This window comes from Paramormyrops kingsleyae, chromosome 4 (genome assembly GCF_048594095.1).
Source record: "Paramormyrops kingsleyae isolate MSU_618 chromosome 4, PKINGS_0.4, whole genome shotgun sequence".
Classification (NCBI taxonomy): domain Eukaryota; kingdom Metazoa; phylum Chordata; class Actinopteri; order Osteoglossiformes; family Mormyridae; genus Paramormyrops; species Paramormyrops kingsleyae.
In genome coordinates this window covers 32,552,113-32,571,277 of record NC_132800.1, presented here as the reverse complement: position 1 = coordinate 32,571,277, position 19,165 = coordinate 32,552,113, and the positions used below count along the sequence as shown (strand labels likewise).

The following is a 19,165-nucleotide window of genomic DNA, read 5'->3' as shown; positions in this document are numbered from 1 at the left end:
CGCTCCCGGTGTCCCGAGGCCTCCAGTTCACACGGCTGGGACGTCCAACGCGGAAACAAAAAGTTTTACATAAGAGGGATTTTGCCGGGCTCAAAACCTTACAGTGACGTCGTTTCATTTGTAGCCAGGGCCGAATTGAAGTCCAAACGATACCTTATCTGCAAAGTATGGCCAGTTCCATTACATTTTTCGTTTCTGTTGGTCGGTGGTCCATTGCCACCGGCCAAAGACAAGGACTCATGGCAAAGAGGGCACACGGAAACTTGCATCTGGGCGTTCATTGGAAGATCAACTGAGCCGGACTTATGCCAATCAATTGCTCGACAGTCATGTATTTATTATGCCCAGATATATAAAACGTCTAATATGATAATATTGTACCCTTTGTGTATACATAAAACTAAATGAAAGGCTAAGACACAACAGTGGCAATTTATCAAAGAGTCAGTTGCCAACATGTCTATACTAGGTTAGGGTTTCTGATTGGCAGGGAGCAAGAAGGGAGCAAAAACATGGACTTTCTGGGGGTGCAAGGACTAGACTGGGAAACACTGGTCTAAGTGGCCTTTCTCTTTAAATACTGACTTGCTTCAGTACTGCCTTTATGTTTTATAGCGTAACGCACTTGCTGACTATTTACCCTCTAATTACTGTTCAATATTTGGCAGGTAAGGTTATATATGCAGTTATATAAGGTTATGTTTGCGCAGCCCGGCTGCTTGAGCCGCTCGCCTGATTAAGCTAGGCTACGGTGTCGAGGCCCCGCTCGGCTGCAGGTGCCGTGTACCTTCGAAAGGGTACGGCCAGCGTCACGTGTGATTGAGCACACGCGTCCCGTGGAGTCACGGAAGTGCGGACATTAGTCACTCAGCCGACATGGAAAACCCATTCAGCTAAAAATCCTGGTTCTCTTAAGAGGGAAGGGGGGAAAAAAAAAAATCCACATGGATTTCCATTAAGCATCGCAAATTTGTTTTCAACCTGGCGACCAAACAGAATAAATCAAACGACCCACTGACTCGCTCTTTCCTTACAACGTTTTTTCACCCCCCCAAGCCAATATGTGAGGGGAAAAAACACAGATTAAAGTACCCTGTGGCGAAGATTTCAAGGCAGTCAAACAGGCACCTTGCTTCCGTGATTTACGCTTCACCTCCGCGGAGCAACTGATGTGACGATAGCCTCTCCTTCTCCCTCCCCCGGCCGGAATCAGAGAGTGTATTTCCACCGACAAACCCACAGTGGTCCGTTCGCCAATTGTTCATGGAAAAGCTATTAAAAAACGTCCTGGAACTCACTTAACCCGTTTCAGCTGGGGGGGGGGTCACCCAAACCAAAGGGTCACACCATGCGAGCAACGCAAGTGATGAAGGCTCTGCGTCACATGACCTGCATCTTATTACCTTTCAGAAACAATGAGATCACAAAAAGACAGACGTAGCAATATCTCGGACACACAGGAAGTCTTAAAATACCATGAACGTTTTGCATCAAACATTTAAAAGACTTGGTTTGCCGCTAAGTATCAGCCCGCCGTGATGGAAGAGCCCGGAAAAGGACATTAAAATAATGCAAAGCACTCTGGGAAAGTTCCACAGAGCCCTTTATAGCCCCGGGCAAAATATCAGTCCTAAACCTGCTGATTGTAACAACAGAAGCTCTCCATGTTTTGATTTCTAGCAGAAGACTTTCCTCCTGTTCTGTATCGTTGACGACAGAGAAGCAGACCGCCAAAGATAATGGAGCCATGGACATTATCTATACATGAAATTACAGGCAGGCAAACCCAGCCACTGCTGCAATTCTTATGTAAACAACGGCCGATCTCTCTCCCCCCTTTGGGGCAAAATGAAATTATGATGCACTGGCGGAGACAACGTCGTCATTCAGGGAAGATTGCATAAGCTTGAATTTCCCAACTTGGTGGGGCTGACTAGGTTATACAAGGTACAGCACTCAGGACGCCTGGTAAAACTCATCTCAGAGACGTGTTACCCCATCACAATGTCCTCAGGAGGAAACGTATTAAGCAATTCTCAGAAAATATTATCAGTATTACAAAATCGTGACATTGCAGTTTTCTGGACAGTAGGCTTGACCCAAATGCAACCCCTTTAAAATAAATGTCATCATCTGTGTGTTAAGTCAAAAGTTCAAGCTTTCATGAACTCTAGCATGCGAACCATTAACCCAACTCAAATCCAGCAAAGGCAGGTAAGCATAAGGCCATGTCAGCATATATGGCTCTCATGCAAAGAACCAGTCAATAAATATTCATATAGAGAGGAATCAGATGAAATTGGGTATACAGTACATATAGATAAATGAACTGACATACAAAACAAAAACAACCAAATCAAGATCAAGATAGATCTGGTAAAAATGAAAAGATAACAGAAATGAAAACATTTCATTAATAAAATAAAATACACATGATGCTCAATTCTACAAGCCATGCATTGAGTATTTGCAATAAATATACCCTAACCCTTCCTGGTCTGACTGCAGTGAGCACTGACACAGCCACAGTCAGAGTTTAAACCTCAACCCGAACATTCTGACTCAGTAACCAAACCAGAAGCCAGGGTCCAGAATCCAAAGGAAAACTGGGAAGTTGAGGAAAAGTGACACTAAGGACGAAGTGTAACAAGCCTCCTAAGGGGTGCCTGGACATCGCTGACAATAAGGCTCATTCTGCTGCATACAGCTGAAGCTCGTAATGAAATCCAGGTATAGCTACAGGAGAGGGGGGGGGGGGGGGCGGTCAGCGAGCCGTCGAGGACCTGACTCACAGGCAAACGTGCCGAAAAGGAGCCGGACGTACGGGGAGAGTCAGCACATGGAAGTCAGAGTCATCGCTCCCTCATGAGTCACAGATGAGGTCCGGAGAGTTCGCATCACCCGTCAGTTAGACGTACCTCCTGGGCAGGAAAGTTGGCAGGGCGCTGGGCCGCGCCCCGGGACCCAACTGCTGAAGGATTATCAAAGCCCTCCCATCAACAAAAGCGTTGTTCCCGCGGGCTGTTGTTTCTGCAGCGTGCAGATCCCACGGGAATGTCAGGGATCCAGCAGCGTTTGCTCCAGGTACCTGGGAGCAACAACTGCTGGCTCAGAACAGGAAGCAGGCCTGCTGGGTAGGAGCACCCCCCCCCCCCACTGACTGCAGCTCGGTGCCCCCATTCAACTGCCAGTTCGGCAGACGAGCGTCTGGGAAGGTCATTGGGAGTTGGGGGGGGGGGGGGGGGGGCGGGGCAGGAAATCCCAAGATCATGAAGGAGCGTCCAGACATTCTGCACAGAGACCCGATGGTTCTGGAGGGGGCGGAGCTACGAGACACCGGGGACTAGATTGACCTCAGACCACAAAGGAGTTTTTTAAAAAAAAAAAAGGCTCCTAAGCATTAGAGGTTGGTGTCCAATATACAAGACAGTGATAAGAATTATGGGATTCCATAAAGTGAAAGATGCGTAGTATGGGGGAAAATTTGGGGTTTAAAAAAAAAAAAAAAAAAAAAACATTAAATGGAGGGCTGGACCGGAAGGGGAGTGCATGCAGAGACAAGGGCCTTGAGGGTGGGGGGGGGGGGGCTGAAATCTGCCAAGGGCTCCAACAGGAAGTATCCCACACACCCCAGGAGGGCCATTCAACACTAAACACACTGAACCGCTCATCAGGAAGCAAAACTGATGCTTTAAGGACACCCACTGTGCATCCGTGAGCTCCGAAAAGGAATTCAAGCAACGCTCTCTCTTACTGTAAGATGGGGAATGCGTGCCACACCTCGGCCAAGCACATAAGGGGCAACCCATATCGTCGAAAGCGATCAAATCGACGTCATTTCACAATAAGCAGACTGTGCAAGGATGAGCTGGCTGATGGCCGAGCTTATCCGCCTCTCCGATAATCATGTTGCGTGACGCAGAACGGAGATTTGATTTGTGAACAGTGCCTCTTTAGGTTTTACGCTCCGGTAGCGTCCCGATTTAATTAAAATCACCACGCTCCCGTCACAGCAGGGAGCTAGCAGCCCAAAGGTATAGACCAGCGTCTTCAGCGTCTTGTCACACGCACCCAGAGGGTGCCGAGCTCCACCACCGAAGTCGATGGCCGACGTCCCACGGCCACCTCAAGGCAGCTCACCAGGCCAGCGAGCCCCAATCCTCAGCCAGCCATGTGGCATGACACTCCGCTCTTAATTACCACCATCAGGTCTGCTGCTGTAAAGTTCTCCTCTTCCCTCGTTCATCATACGTGCCCCAAAACTGTTACAAGATCAGCAATAAAAATAAATTAAAAAAAAACCCACAGAACCACCAATAATCATCAATCCCAACCTCAAATCTTGCATAACAATTGGTAGCAGTGCTGTTTCAATGTGCTATTCTTTCATAAGAAAGACATTCGACTGTGAAAAGTGAAAACTGAGTGCAATATGTCCTCTTGCAGATCACCAGACACCCCCAAGATGCTATGCTGAAGGTGAGGCCAGCTCTGCTCAAACATATTTCACACATTGGACGTTAAGCTAAAGGTCATGACCTTTACAGGGCCTGACCAATGACGTAGGAGAGAGTTCAACTTTGTATTTAAATACAAAAGGTCTGTTTATTTGGGATGGGGGGGATGAATGAAGCCAAATTAAATACTGGGACACGGACACAGACACACACACACTTCCCCCCCTAGTTCCTGTGCCCGTGGGTGTGGTGGCTATCGTAGACGGCATCAGTATTTCACAGCCTATCACGTATGGGACTAAGACCTGGCGGGTAATTTTTGTGGTTTTGGCAAACACTATGTTACACGTGATTTTAGTGCGGGATGCATAAGTGTTTTCCAGTGGGTTGTAACGAGAAAGAGGGTAGGAATGTAAACAGCGGGAACCAACCCCGCCTAAAAATGATACCCAAGATGGGGAGGAGAGCAAACATCACAAGAAAAACCAAGAGTCACAGTTCCACCCTGACAAAAGCAAGTCTTATGTTGATAAACAATCAATCTAAGATTAATACGCTCATAAAGCTCTAGTACAATTAATACGCTGATAGTGGCATGTCAAAGGGCCACCAGATGTTTCCAGATGATTTCAGTGAAAGCTTTTGCAGGAGCCTGAGATCCAGGGGCCCACTTCAGCAACCTGTCCCATTGCAGGAGAGAAAATGGCCAAACCCTCAGATGGGTCGTATGATTCGCTTTCCACTCTGCCAAGACTACCTCTTAACTGCATTTAAAAGACCTCAGACTTTTTGGCAATAAATGATGACGTGTAGGATGGCCGCAGGTTCCAGAAGAGGAAATGACAAGGAACATCTGCTTAATTGTTTTTAGACTGCCAAGATCACCACACGGTAAATATTACATCCCAAGCGACGCACTTTTAACACCTTTGCATAAACATAATCAGCTGTGACTACACTAATCGAAAAAGTAACACTGGATTTCACAACACTTTCAACTTTGGATTCCTCCTAACAGGTGACTGAATATAAACATGTTATTTACCATTTACTATTATACCATTTGTTATCTGAATTGACAAATAGCCATACCCACTTCCTGCTAAAGAATAATTACCTTTAAACATGAGATTTTACATTTAGTCGAAGCTTTTATCCAAAGTTACTAGGGATGTGCAAAATATTTTTTGATTAATTGTTTTTAAAAATTTGTCCGATTTGATATGAATATATAGAATTTAAGGATCAATATTTTAGGTTAATATGCATTTTGTTCTGGTTTTCTAGGTTCATTACTACAATGGTTAAAGATAGAGCTGTACTGGACCGTACTGCAAGGCACCTCACGTGCCACCCCTAGTTAACGTTACACTTACCCTGATGTCAGCAAACGTCTAACGTTATCTAGCAGCTACCTTAAACACCGTTAAAAATGCCTGAAGCTAAACAGTCTGAGCTGTGTCTGTATTTCACTGAGCTTAAAATGACCGTTTTATGGCCATTTCTTTTTTTTTTTTCTAAAACTGGTGGGTCTCTAGGGACCCAAACACAGTAAAGTGTCTGTATTTTTACGTGACTTTTAAATGGCTGCGTTTGTAAACAGCACTGGAAAAGCTCCCGTTATTTCAGCTCCCGGATTCAGATTCCCTTAGAATCTCTCTGAAAAAAGTACAAACATTAAAAGTTTGCTCATACTGACCTCCTTTTTTTTTTTACCTCTATTTCCCCGCTTCCACTCCCGAACAGCAAGGTGTGAATGGAGCATTATCTTAATGGTAGTTTTTGCAGCGTCTGCCCAACGTAGCTTGTTTTGTGGATTAAGAACGAAAATTGATTTTGATCACTGTAAAAACACCCATGTCAGCATATTTTGAGAACTTGGCACTTTGTTATACGTGTATATAAACAGGAAGGCATTTTTCACCTGGCAGACTTTATGAAACATTATCTGATACTATTCTTTGTACATTATTTTGTCAGCATGTGGGTTCTACACATGCCCATTTTTATTTTCAAATATTGTCTTTTTTGTGCTTTGGATGAGATTGGGTTGGTTTTGTTTTATAGGATCTACACCCCTATGTTTCTGAAGATTCTGAAATATCAACCTTTGGTCTTTTCATTAGTGGTTTTCACAGTTTGTTTCCAGTGACTCATTTGTAAATTTGTGTTTCATTGAGAGTTTTTTTTTTTTTTTTTTTAAAAAAACATCTCTCCAAATATGGAAAGCAGCTACATAGTATTTCGTATCATTTCCATTGAACTGATAACAAAATCGGAATCAAATCGTTAAACTTGATAGTCGGAATTGAATCATAGCATCTGTGCCAATACCCAACCCTAAAAGTAACATTGTTTTTGTGGGAGGGAGAGAGAGAGCACAGGGTCATTCAGTCGCGGGGTGATTGGGGGTGCAAGGATAATGTTGGTTGGGATTTAACCCTGGGATTTGAACTGGTGGGGGTCCAGGGCATCGCATCCTAAATTACTGAGCCACACACCGTCCACCACTCAAGAAAGATATGGTCAATACACATAATCAAAGAACAGCCAAAGAGGAGTCACCTCATTTTCTCCTCTTAAACTGATCACTACAGGCCTCTTGCACATAAAATATGGGCCCACAACGAGTCAGGTGCTAAAGGATGCGTGTAAGTACATTCCCTGCAAAGGGTGACAGGTGGACATGATACAACTGGGTACAAGGACAATGCCCGTCTGTGGCGTGAACAATGAAGAGAGACACTCAGAAGGCTATATTACATGATACGCTCCCTTGCAGCATTGTTCCCACGGTGACACTGATCAGAGCTCTGGAAAGCGAGCGCAGGATACAGTCCGGCCAGCAGGGCGGCAGCCTTCCCCCAGTGCTACAATCTGACAACGCATATTGTAAGACATAACCATAACACTGTATTAAAAAGGGGAGAGAGATTTAAGGAATAAGACGATCCCTGCTGCCCATTATCCAGCTTGTTAAAGTGTTTTTGTCCTCCATGTTAGTCCCGTTGAGCCACATTAGCCACACAGGCTCTGGATGAAACCACACAGCATTCCATTGCCTGACATTACGTCATAATTACCCAAAAAAGAAAGAAGAGGCACACACACCCTACCATGCTGCCCAGGTTACCTCAGACACCACTCCCCCCATGAGATATTTCAACAACACTTCCCATTTTCCCATCTTTCTCTTAACCCCTCTTAAAATAAAGCTTTATTAAAAAGTACACAGTGTACTACTGTAGCACAGTTTCCCAGTTAGGGTCATAAACGGCCGTCAGGTTTGGCTTAATGTCCTTCGACATATGGTACGGTTAATATAAGCAGACATTATGATTACAGAGCAATTACTAGTGGCACGTGCCAAAAAAAACGCATGCAGGACAGTGCCCCACCCCCAGGAAAATAAATTCCTCTCCACAGCAGGAAGCAAATTTCGCAGATTTTAGGATCCTGTGACAGAAATCAGCAGCATTAAAGCTGGATACACAAGCACACAAACACACACAAGCCATCTGGACTGCTTACTTTGGGGGGAAAACTGTATACCGGCATTAAGACAAACTACACCTTGTTATGGCTTCCCAAACATGGCCAGAGTGAGCACATGCAAACACAGGGACATGCAAGACGACACATCTCCCTTATTCACCTCTGCCAAGGCCCAGAGTTGGTGGGGGGGGCTTGAGTTAATAATGGGAACTTAAGACCTCGACAGTAACGGCACGCAATCTTATCTTTCCCTCACAATGGAGCGAAGGATGAGGCCTTAAATGGGGTGAGGAACTCAGTACATCAGAGGAGAGGGGGCAGAAAGGGGTCATGTCGGCTGTCAGATCCCCCCCCCCCCTATTTTAGCGGCCATGATGTCGAGCAGGTGTCGAGTGCCGACTGTGGAGAGGCCGAGATCCGAGGGGCTATCAAAAAACCGTGATCATGCGACGGAGACGCCTCACTACAGCACACTTACCATACAAATTCTTTCGATCTCCCTTGCAAAACAGAGTAGCCAAATGATTCTTTCTGCTGCAGGAGCAACGTCAAGTCAAATCAGGAGTGGACAAAGCCTGAGAAATTACCGCGCAGGTAATTCTGTACAAATGCTCCCAGTCCTGTAGCCACAGTAGGGGCTGAATTGCCACACTTCTGTTTTGGGTTCACTTTCTTCCCACGCGACAGTGTTTACTCAGTCAACAGCAGTACCACGACATCCCAACCACCAAACGGGGCGGGGGTGGGGACACTGACAGTCACGCCATCGCCTTGACCAAGGCCTCCCACCACTCCGAAGCTCAGGGAGAATCCTCCAGCCCTCAAGACTGACCTATCATCTTTGAGAATGCCTCGGAACCACAACGCCATTGGCTATAGCTCACCAGGGGCCCCTTTAAAGTCCCACCCACATGACACCAATCATTAGGTGTACTACAACACATGGGACTAACAGAAAGAATGCAGCAGTGCATTCCCTCAAACATACGGCATGTTTCTGCAGCTGTAAAAGCTGATCGATGGTAAATTAAACCATTTAACTAAACACCTACAATCATTTATCTGACCCTAGTCTCCACCCTGCAAGGCTTTTAGTTAATGTGCTTATAATAATGTTTGAGGCCTTTCCGAGGGTAAGATTTAAAAGGCAAGTCTGTATTGGCAACACACCCACAACTCAGAAGTCAGGAGATAGAAGAGCCTGCAGACACAGCCCAAAGCGACCGCAGAACGACTACCAACACTGCGTCAACAGGGGGACTCCTAGAAAGCAAAGAAGCGCAAAAAACCCTCATCCACCGTTTTAGTTTTGGTTGTTTTCTCCAGCCTGCGTCTCATAGCGTGCTGGAGGAGAGATAAACCAGCTGAACATGAAGTAATTTCACCATCTGGAGGACTAAGGATCTCTGCCACATTCATGCCTTATTAAGGAACAACCCCCCCCCCCCTAATATCAATGCAGATCATCGTAGCCTTAGGTTAGAATGCAGAACACTAATTACGCTGGCCTAAAGGAGAAAAATAACTAACGTCTATGATGACAGCAGGGAGGACTCTCATTACCCAGCGCTATCCCAGCATTACCGGCGAGCTCTCTAACAGAACACTGCTCTCACCCCATTACCCGCTGAAATCCGTACTTTCACAACCACGGACTCAGAGTTAATTAAGGGGCGCTCCCCTACCACGCCAAGCTCACCTCGCGGCACTAACTGGGCGGATTGGTCGGTTAAGAAAGAACGTCCCAGCTGGCAGAGGACACCCAGTCTAACTGGTCAGGCAGAGTGGCGCGCGCGCTAACGCACGCGGAAGGCCACGGCGGCTCGCGGAGCGCGCGCCAGCGCTCTGGGCCGGCGCCGTGACCGGTGCGCGCCTCACGCGCTCCAGCAGACCCGCCCCTCAGTTCTTACCGAGCGCCGTCATTTAATCGTCCTCCTGTTTACACAGCGTCCAAGCTCGCTTTTACGGTCCAAGCTCGCCAAAAGGAGAGTGTTAAGGGAGAGGCTGAGAGCCAATGCCACACCACGCCGCTAGCAATCGGAAAGGTTTACCAGGAGTCAATCCGAGTCCGGAACGCACGGGACGAACGGAGACCCACCGCGTCAGGCAGACAGGTGCTGGACAGACCCATCAGTCACACCCCACCCTAAGGCAGACATGCAAAACAAACCCTGCCAACGAGCAGCCCAGCCGAAGCCTGTACCCAGAGAAGCAGCCAGGCTGCATCGGGGCTCCCACCTGTTCAAATGGGTTCCTGCGCCAGCGTGAGAGAGGGGGGGGGGGTTCATAAACAAGACATTAGTCATGCCAACTGTCGCGAGGAAGACCTGGCCAATTTTGTTGCAGCAAAGTGGGCTACGCACTGTTTACACTGAGTGAGCACTCCGCGTATTGCTGACCTTTCGCGAGTTCCTCGGATATTCCCAGTCATAACATCTGACGGCAGTCATACTGACCTCAGTACAGGAAATAAGGGCAGAAGCAACAGATCTATAATACCCGATATAATCTCTATGTCTACATTAACGGTACTTCTGCACTGAACACACATACTACGCTGGCTTTAGGTCGGTGAACAAACGAGTCTGGAGACAGGACACACTGAAGAACACAGAAAACATCTGTGAACATCTGGCTCGTACTCCTGGACTTTGCATCTCACTGGGCCGGCTCCATTAAACCAGTTTTTTTCCATGTTAAAGGGTTTAGAGATGCAAACAATTACAGTTTAACAACTTTATAGTATTTACAAATGGGCAGGGCGACCTGGGCTCTGATAAACACATCTGAGCATGCAGATGGGCAGCGATCCGACTGCTCGCCTTACATTAGCCTAATTTAACACGAAATAAAGCGCTATTGTGTAATTCCTGCAAATGGGGTTTAAAAAAAAGAGAAAGAATAAATAACTTATGTACTCCTGAAACTCAAATGACATAACTTTGGGAATTGAGCCTCAGCACACCCGACCTTATGATCCCAATCTCGCACAACTAAGATGATAAACATATCGGATAAACATTTTAAAAGTTAAATAATCATTAAACCTGACTCGGATATAACACTAAGGGAACTTATGAAAATATTAGTCGCAAGTGTTTTGCGCCGGACAGGTGTGCACAGATCTCTCACATGAAAGTGAAAAGGGTGACTTATCAACAATCGTAACATATGTTAATCAATTTATCATTATAGATTCAAGAGTTTTATTTTGATTGTGTTATAATTACACGCGAGATCACATTGATGACTTCCGAAGTCGCTTTTAGTCAATAGCCGACGACGCAAACAATAGCCCAGATAAAACAACAATAGTAATATCAACAATAGCCTATTTATTACTATATTATTACTATTATTATTATTATTATTATGCACGTTAAGTGCTGAAATCTGCAAGGGTTTCATTAAATTGACGAAGTGGCGGGGGGGGGGGGGGGGGTACTGTAGTTGACCTGTAGATAGATAGCTACTTCATGGGGGGTTACATAAATGAATAAACGCACCACGCCGGGCTTGTCTCGGCACGGCACGGCTGGGGTTATGAAATACGGATCGCGACTTCCTTCAAGTGCAACACAAACCTCCAGACCAAGAAGGCTATACGGACTCATTACATAACTATATATCGCAAAGGGTTACGGCTCTCCGGCCAGTTAGCCTATACACTACTAACCTCTACGAAAAATATTTGAGTGGTCAAAATAGTGCTGAAAATTTTTAAGTGTAAGGGAACTGAATGACTTGTAGCTTTATATGGTTTATATTTAGGAGGGGGGGGAATCAGTGACTTTACAGACAGTCCACAACGAATGCTTGTTCATAGACTTAAAGATAAAAGGGAACGTGTCTTTTCATCGGCAGCGCATAGAGACGCTGACTTTGGCACGGCTTATGTTACCTGTTCTTTGTCAAAGGGGTCTAACAATGACGATACTGTGCAGCATTCATTTAACCATCTCAGAGCCTTTAACTAGATTTATCCCATAAACATATAAGTTAGTTTCATTTTTACATGTCTGTGACTCTGACAGTCTCATAAGCAGCAACGATTACAACTCTGTAAATTGGCTATAGTCCGCCTAATACACTTTGGGAAAATACAGTCGGTAAATATTATTTTCCCAATTATATACGCTGCATCGCTCACTGTCGGAGGTGTAGCCTTAGAGCACGCTTCAGTATTATGATCCCAACAGGATTTACTACTTTGTAATTAAAACAGTGACACAATTTAGTGTAAAGTTACTTTAACAGCCACATAGTCTTGCAAAACTGGCAAAAATATCTGATTTCGCTTGTACAATTACCCAATAATTAGACTGATTTATCGTTTCTCTTAAGCTTCGCTTATACCTACAGATCATCATCTTTAAAATCAATCACGAAAGATGCATTTTCCAGACAGTCCCGTATCCAGTCACACCACTATATGGGAAAGAGGCATTTTAAACCACTTTAATGGCGTTTAACAGGAACCCGGGCAGCGTGTAACTCCACAGGTTACAGCGCCAGATGAGCCCAAAAAAACTCACAGCTGTAATAACGTGGCCAGCGTGGATATTTAATACGCTATTGCAGGAAGCCCTCGACCTTTTCCCACGCTGTGCGCATTTTTACTGGGGGGAAAAAATTAAACATTTAATCTTTTCTTCGCATTTACTTACCTTTCTTGTCCGGCAAACCGCAGCAGCCCAGGGCGATCAAGAAGGCAAAGGCGATCCCAACTTCACTTCGCATTTCCGCGGCTTTTCTTGAATTCTTCGTCCGTTTTCAGTTTAATCTGTAGCTTTTAAAATGATCCTTAATATAACTTAATATCACTCCATATCACTATCCTTAAAGTCTGTGCAGAAGATCCGGACTGTCAGAACAGCAAGCGATCTCCAGCAGCGTCTTCACAAGGCGCTGCCCTCTTTCCCTCTTCTCCGGGAGTTTGACAGCTCCTCCTCCGCCTGCCTAAGTCGCCCTGCCGGAGCCTCTGCGTCACCGGGAAGGAGGACCGTCCGATGATCAATTAACCACAGTTAATCCAGTCCTGCAGGCTGCTCGCAAGTCATTAGCTGCCTCTCACTAGTCCTGATTATAGTTAGTGTGCCCCCTCCCCCCAAAAAAATCTTCGTCTGTTTGACAGGTTAAGTTACTTAGGCGTTTTTTTTAATTTATTCACTGAAATACACGTACTGTATGCATACAGCTCTCCCTGTTGTACTCATTTTAGAGGAGAGATATGCCCCTTTTGTTTTAAACATGCATCACCTTAATCGTACTTACAACGTTTTGGATGCATAAAAATATTAGGCCTACATGTTATATTTCACCGACACGGTCTGCAAAGCATGGAAGGTAATGAAAATCCTATGAGCATCGCTGCTGATGTGCGCTCAGTAGCTGGCCTATTAAGTCTGACTTCTCCATTACTGAACGGGAATTTAACGCCAAATGCTGGGCAGTTTCACTCATTCTTGAACAGACGAAGCAATGGAGAAAGACAACACCAAGCTTAAACGGCAGATTTTGAATTAGCTTAATCTTTGACAGACTTCGTAGGACCACTTGCTTTATGTTAACATTCTCCACACATTTTACAGATCATTCGTCAATAGGCACACATACTTACTCTTCTCAAAGGTTACCATCCAAAACAATCGAGGGGTGCTTTCTTATGCAGTAAAACAGGGATGGGCGATACCACTGATTTTTCAGAACGAGTACAAAGGTTGGTATCGCCGATACCCATACCGACACTGATATTTGGGACGGGCAATATATTGTTGCTTTACTCTAGCTTCTGGGCCCCTGAAGGTAACCTCCTTATGGATGGTTCTGCCGTATAGTAGTTTATGTATATCTAACAATATGGGCATTTAAATTTAAGTTTAAAATTATATTTTTTACTTCAGAATCTAATCTAAAAATGAAACATTCAGATCGAAAGAATCGATATCTCAGTATCGATCCGCACATACTTACCAGGGTTGTGCAGCGGCTTTTGGGGGACAGGTGCTGTAAGGTTAAATGGGCATTTAGTATGTCTGTATACCTTTAAAGCTCACGCAGAAGTTCACGTGAAATAGTTCGGGTAAAACAGGCAAGTGCTCAGTCACCCCATGCAGCCCCAACTTGTAGCCTACCTGGTCCTTAGTAAGCTCATCTGTCATGCACCTGGGGTTGATTAAAATGATTTGAATGATATTATCCTTGTATGCTACGGACTTTACTGTGACGGGACACCGATGATATATATCATTGCAGCGTTGCATTTTTTGCCATTCGCCAAATGCGATTTCCCGTGACACACGTGTCTCTATTTCTCGTGAGAAGTTTTGAATACCCCAGTATACGTGTTTCCATATGAAAATGGTTTGCGGCACAGTATTCAACATCGACCACACTAAGCACCAAACAAAGATCTGCTGCAGCACCACATTGAGGAGCATAGAATGCACGATGATTTATGGCAGTGTGATTCGGAGAGAAGGACGAATTAAAAAGCATATGAAAATACAAGTCAGGTGAATGACTGTGAATATCAACAAACAACAAGCGAAAATCTAGGGTATCACATAAATATTTTTGTTTTTATTACTGTCCAAACACATATAGGCTACATGAAGCTGAAATCCGACTCTCTAACAAAACATGCACCCGTTAAGTTTTCCGGCATGGTAACAAATCTGAGGACGCAGCGGGAGGAGTTTCGGAAATTTAAGCACGATGCGAGTGACACGCAACTTGAACACCGATTGTGACTTTGCACGCAGCATCAATGCCTGTTATCAAACGATCTCCAGCCCCGGTTTGCCAAGCCGATTTCCTGGTTTAGCTTTTTAATAATGTCTCCGGTCGTGTTTGTCTTGTCAATCAATTGCGGGAAGAATTGCACAATGATGTTCTGGTGGCGTAGCATAGGTTATACAATGACATGCATGAAAGTCATGCATTTGCTTGCAGAATAACTGGATAAGTAGATATTGTTTGTGCACAGTGACTGGAAGACGGCAAAGACGAACCTGGTTGCACCTTCCGGTCACGGTCATGGGTCATAGTTTACTACTAGAAAATTGTGTTTAGAAATATAAAGTTAACATGCTACATTATAATTTTCCTTTTCATGGTTTATAAAATAAATATAGAAACGTTTCTGCAGTGAAAAGGAAAGAATGTCTTTGCTGTTCTCATTTTATATACTTGTCCAGGCAAATTCTACAAATTGGGCACCTGACAGAACCGTCACTGCACAGACGAACGGTGTTAGCATCCGGAGATTTCCACATTCTCAGTTTTTCTCAGAAGTGAGAGACAGGTAACTCTGCAGGCTGCAAGTCTCAACAGTCCACATGAAAGCCGAGCGATGTCAGCTCGCTGAGGCAACCGGGCAACAAGTCCGGACACGGCGTCGGGAATTTGCCGTATTTGTTGATGTGTTTTTTCCCCAAACCACACAGCTGGTTTGGTCCTTTCACCACAACTGCTCCCAAAGCCGCTGCCTTCTGTCCCCCAATCAATCACTCCGACCCAGTCCTGTGAGTGATGCATTTTTGGGATGCATTGGCAACGATCGCATTAGAACGAGGGATCTCTAAAGCTTTCAATCTGAAAAGACAAATTTAATCTGATTGGGGCCAGGGCTCAATCGCCTCGTCCAACTGTCTAAACATTAAGAAAGCCGTGTTTGTCTGCATTCAGGCTCACTAATGGCATGGCTCGACACCATGACGCCAATCAGAGCTACGATTTAAAAGTCGGCAAAGGGGGCTCTAATTAGCATTTGTTTTTTCGCCAATGCTTTTAGACAAATCTGATACGGATGCTGTTGATGGGGAGCAAGGATAAAGGAGTATTGATCGCTTTCCATACAAGCTATATTCATAAAGCTCTTACTGTCGCTCTAACGGAAATTTACATCTGCCTCATGTTTACCTGATGAAGGAATTACCCTTTCGCAGTGTCTGGAAAACGAACTACATACATACTCATAGGCTATGCACGGTGGCAATGTATTCTCATTCATTATTAAGGTGGCTCGGGCAAACGACAAGAAAGACTTTCTCTTTTGTGGAAATTCTAAGCTGAGAAAGGAAAAATGCTGAACGAATAAAACATTTGATCAAATGAGATATTTTCCCTTTAAAAAATGGCCAAATGTTTGTGAGAGATGGGAAGCGGACAGGAGAACAAACCAGGTGAGTGGAAGAGATACGACAGAGTGTGGAGATAACACTCCTGGGTTCTGATGGCTTTCTGGAGCTGGCACATAAACAGAACTCAGACTTATAGTGTCAGTCGTGAGTTTCAGGGAAAGCGAGCGGATGTGCTTGTCACCTGACCACACCTATAGTCAGACAGTATCGTAACATGTCTGTCAGTAGCAAACAATGACAATGAAACCTGTGAAAGGTACAAACCTTAGTCACACCATAGCCAGCCCAATGCCTCTGAGGCAAGCTTCCAGGTTCACTTAAATGTCTGATGGTTCAGCCATCCATCCATCCATCCATCCGTCTATGTTCTGACTGCTTATCTAGTACAGGGTCATGGCGAGCCTCAAGTCTACCTCAAGAAAGAGGGCGCAAGGTGGGAGGTACCCTGCACTAGACTCCAGTCCATTTCAGAACACAGATACACTCATTATTGGCAAATAATAATGGCAGGTTTCCTAACAGAGTCTTTGGATTGTGGGAGAACACCGAAGGACCAGGAGGAAGTCTGGGTGAATAGTGTACACACTCTACACACATAGAATGGAGCCTCCAACTCTGGAGGTGCGAAGTAACAGGGCTGCCCACTGAGCAACAGCGCCGCCCTGCTGTTCATTTTTTTTTATTATACTTCATATAAATATAAACATTCATGAAGTGCTTTAGAAAAGAGCCACTCTCACTCCATGGTCGTTACCTACTGGCATCGTTCATAAGATGTACAGGCTATTTAATTAGTACTGACTTGCCCAGGATTAAGGTGCCTCAAATTGAATTTCATCAAGGAAATGCTAATCGGAAATGTTAGTCCACAGCAATGAAAAATGCCCTTAATTGTGCCCATATTGTTTAAACAAATAAAAGTCAAAGTGACTCATGGGCTGGCAGAGCTGGTGGTGCTGGTTTAGTGGTGTGTGTGTGTGTGTGTGTGTATGTATGTATGTGTGTGTGTGTGTGTGTGGTCCACGGGTATACTTTACCTGGTGGGGACCAAATGTCCCCACAACGTTATGAATATCAATTTTTTTACCTTATGGTAAAAACCTTATGTTTTTTTTTTTATATATATATAAAACTCCCAATAAAGATATGATAATATGAGTGTGGCATCTCGGCTGATGGGACCTGGTTACTTCCTGTCACCGCCTCTGGGGGGGGGGGGGGGGCGTTCTTTAATGTAGACATTGCCTCCACTGCTGTGCATGCTTGACCGATTCCCTTCTCGCTTGAATAGAGGAACTAAAACTTTTAGAGCAGTTGCCAGCTTCCTCTAGCTGCGAGTTGCCATGATCCAATCAAGTCAAAGAGCATAAATAAGACCCCAGGGAGCTACTGACTATATACAGGATGCGGTTACTACTGATAATGATTTTAGGAAAAACATATAAATGTTTTGCTCATTTTGACATCATTAGTACATAATGTACACTGTGTATTCATGTAGAATTCTCTAAGGATCAGACACATGAAACAGCGTCCACTGTATCTCTAGAAATTAAATTCAACCTTAAACTGAAGTTAAAATATATACTGTAAAAGCTAAATAGAAATGTATTGTTCAAATAACTACCAAAACCACTTTGAAAATTATAACTACATTGGAATTCAAATGAAATCCTGATTTAATTGGTCTTAAATCCAGAATCCTACATCTGATACCTGTCTGCCAGTGCAGGGTGTCCCTGTCTATCCTGTGCTTAGCGCCAAGCTCCGAGCAGCGCGGCACTGGATAAGTCATTACAGGAAAGAATGACACACTGGGCAGCTAAAAATGAATAGATGTGTATGAACTCCGATGGGTGGATTATTAGCTATGGGCTCATTAAGTTAATGGTAATGCGATGAATCATCAGCAGATGAAAGAAGGAATGAATCCTTGGCTTTGCAATGTCATGGAGAAATGTATAAAGTGCTCGGCATGTTAGCAGGGTGGTACGTTAGCGAGGTAGCGTGCTAACGAGGCGTACGTTAGCGGGGTGGCACGTTAGCGAGGTAGCGTGCCAACGAGGCGTACGTTAGCGGGGTGGCACGTTAGCGAGGTAGCGTGCTAACGAGGCGTACGTTAGCTGGGTGGCACGTTAGCGAGGTGGCATGTTAATGAGGCGGCACGTTAGTATGGTGGCATGTTGGTAAGGTGCCATGTTAGTGATGTGGCATTTTAGCGAGGTGGCATGTTAGTGATGTGGCATGTTGGTAAGGTGGCATGTTAGTGATGTGGCATTTTAGTGAGGTGGCATGTTAGTAAGGCATTGCTGCCACCCTCCATGCTGAACCACAGAGCACTCCCTAAGCATTTAAGCGAGTCTAATCCCTTTAGCCTGCCTTCCGCCCCCTGAATGTATCTGCTGTGGGTCATCACTCATCGGTGGCTCCACCCCTGCCGAGGTGTGAATGACTCTGGTACAGTTAAATCGACCAACCAAAACTGCAAAAGGAAGTCCGGAGCCTATCCCAGAGGCTACTACTGCAAGGCAATGAACAGCATAGGATGGTGCACCAATCCATCACCGGGCACTGTTTTGTGATTCTCGGGTCTCTAACTTTTGCACCGAAAGGATGAAGCCATTTTTCTCCTAGAGTTTCAGGTCTTACTTACTGAGAAGTGCAGATGTGGACAATGCATCCAGTCAAAGCCTGCTGCTTAGTGACGAGGCCGACTTTGACGTTTCAGCTGTCTGGGAGAAGAGTGATGTTCTCCATTCCAGTCTGCGCGGGATTTCATGTCGAAACACACAGTTCCCCGTAAATCAGACCTTCTTTTAGGTTGATAATGGCAGAAGCGTAAAAGCAGGTACCGTGGGCTCCCCTGGGATCCCAAATAAACCCAGGGAGTATATCAAGACATCCAGACCTTTATGAGAGACATGGGGCAGATTTATGGCTAGAAAAACCAGATGAGTAGGATTTACCTAACAGTACTTACCTGTCAAACGGTGGATATGAGATCTATGGCGTTTCGTGGAGATGTCCATAAATAAAGAAGGAGCACCTTTTCTAGATGTAGTTACTTTA

General features: G+C 45.0%; 1 protein-coding gene across 2 annotated transcripts in view; it reads right to left on the bottom strand.

The window, feature by feature from the left end:
* egfra (epidermal growth factor receptor a (erythroblastic leukemia viral (v-erb-b) oncogene homolog, avian)) overlaps positions 1-14,042 on the bottom strand; it is a 55,862-nt gene extending 41,820 nt beyond the window's left edge. The window contains exons 1-2 of one of the 2 annotated variants that reach the window (XM_023815602.2): positions 13,926-14,042; positions 12,620-12,933 (exon numbers count right to left, since the gene is read on the bottom strand). In XM_023815602.2, the coding sequence (XP_023671370.2) occupies positions 12,620-12,692 (73 nt within the window). In that variant the 5' untranslated portion in view covers positions 12,693-12,933; positions 13,926-14,042. Of the gene's footprint in view, positions 1-9,651; positions 9,719-12,619; positions 12,934-13,925 lie in introns of those variants that run through there. The other variant, XM_023815605.2, reaches the window with a different exon arrangement.
* Between the last annotated feature and the right edge of the window lie 5,123 nt (positions 14,043-19,165).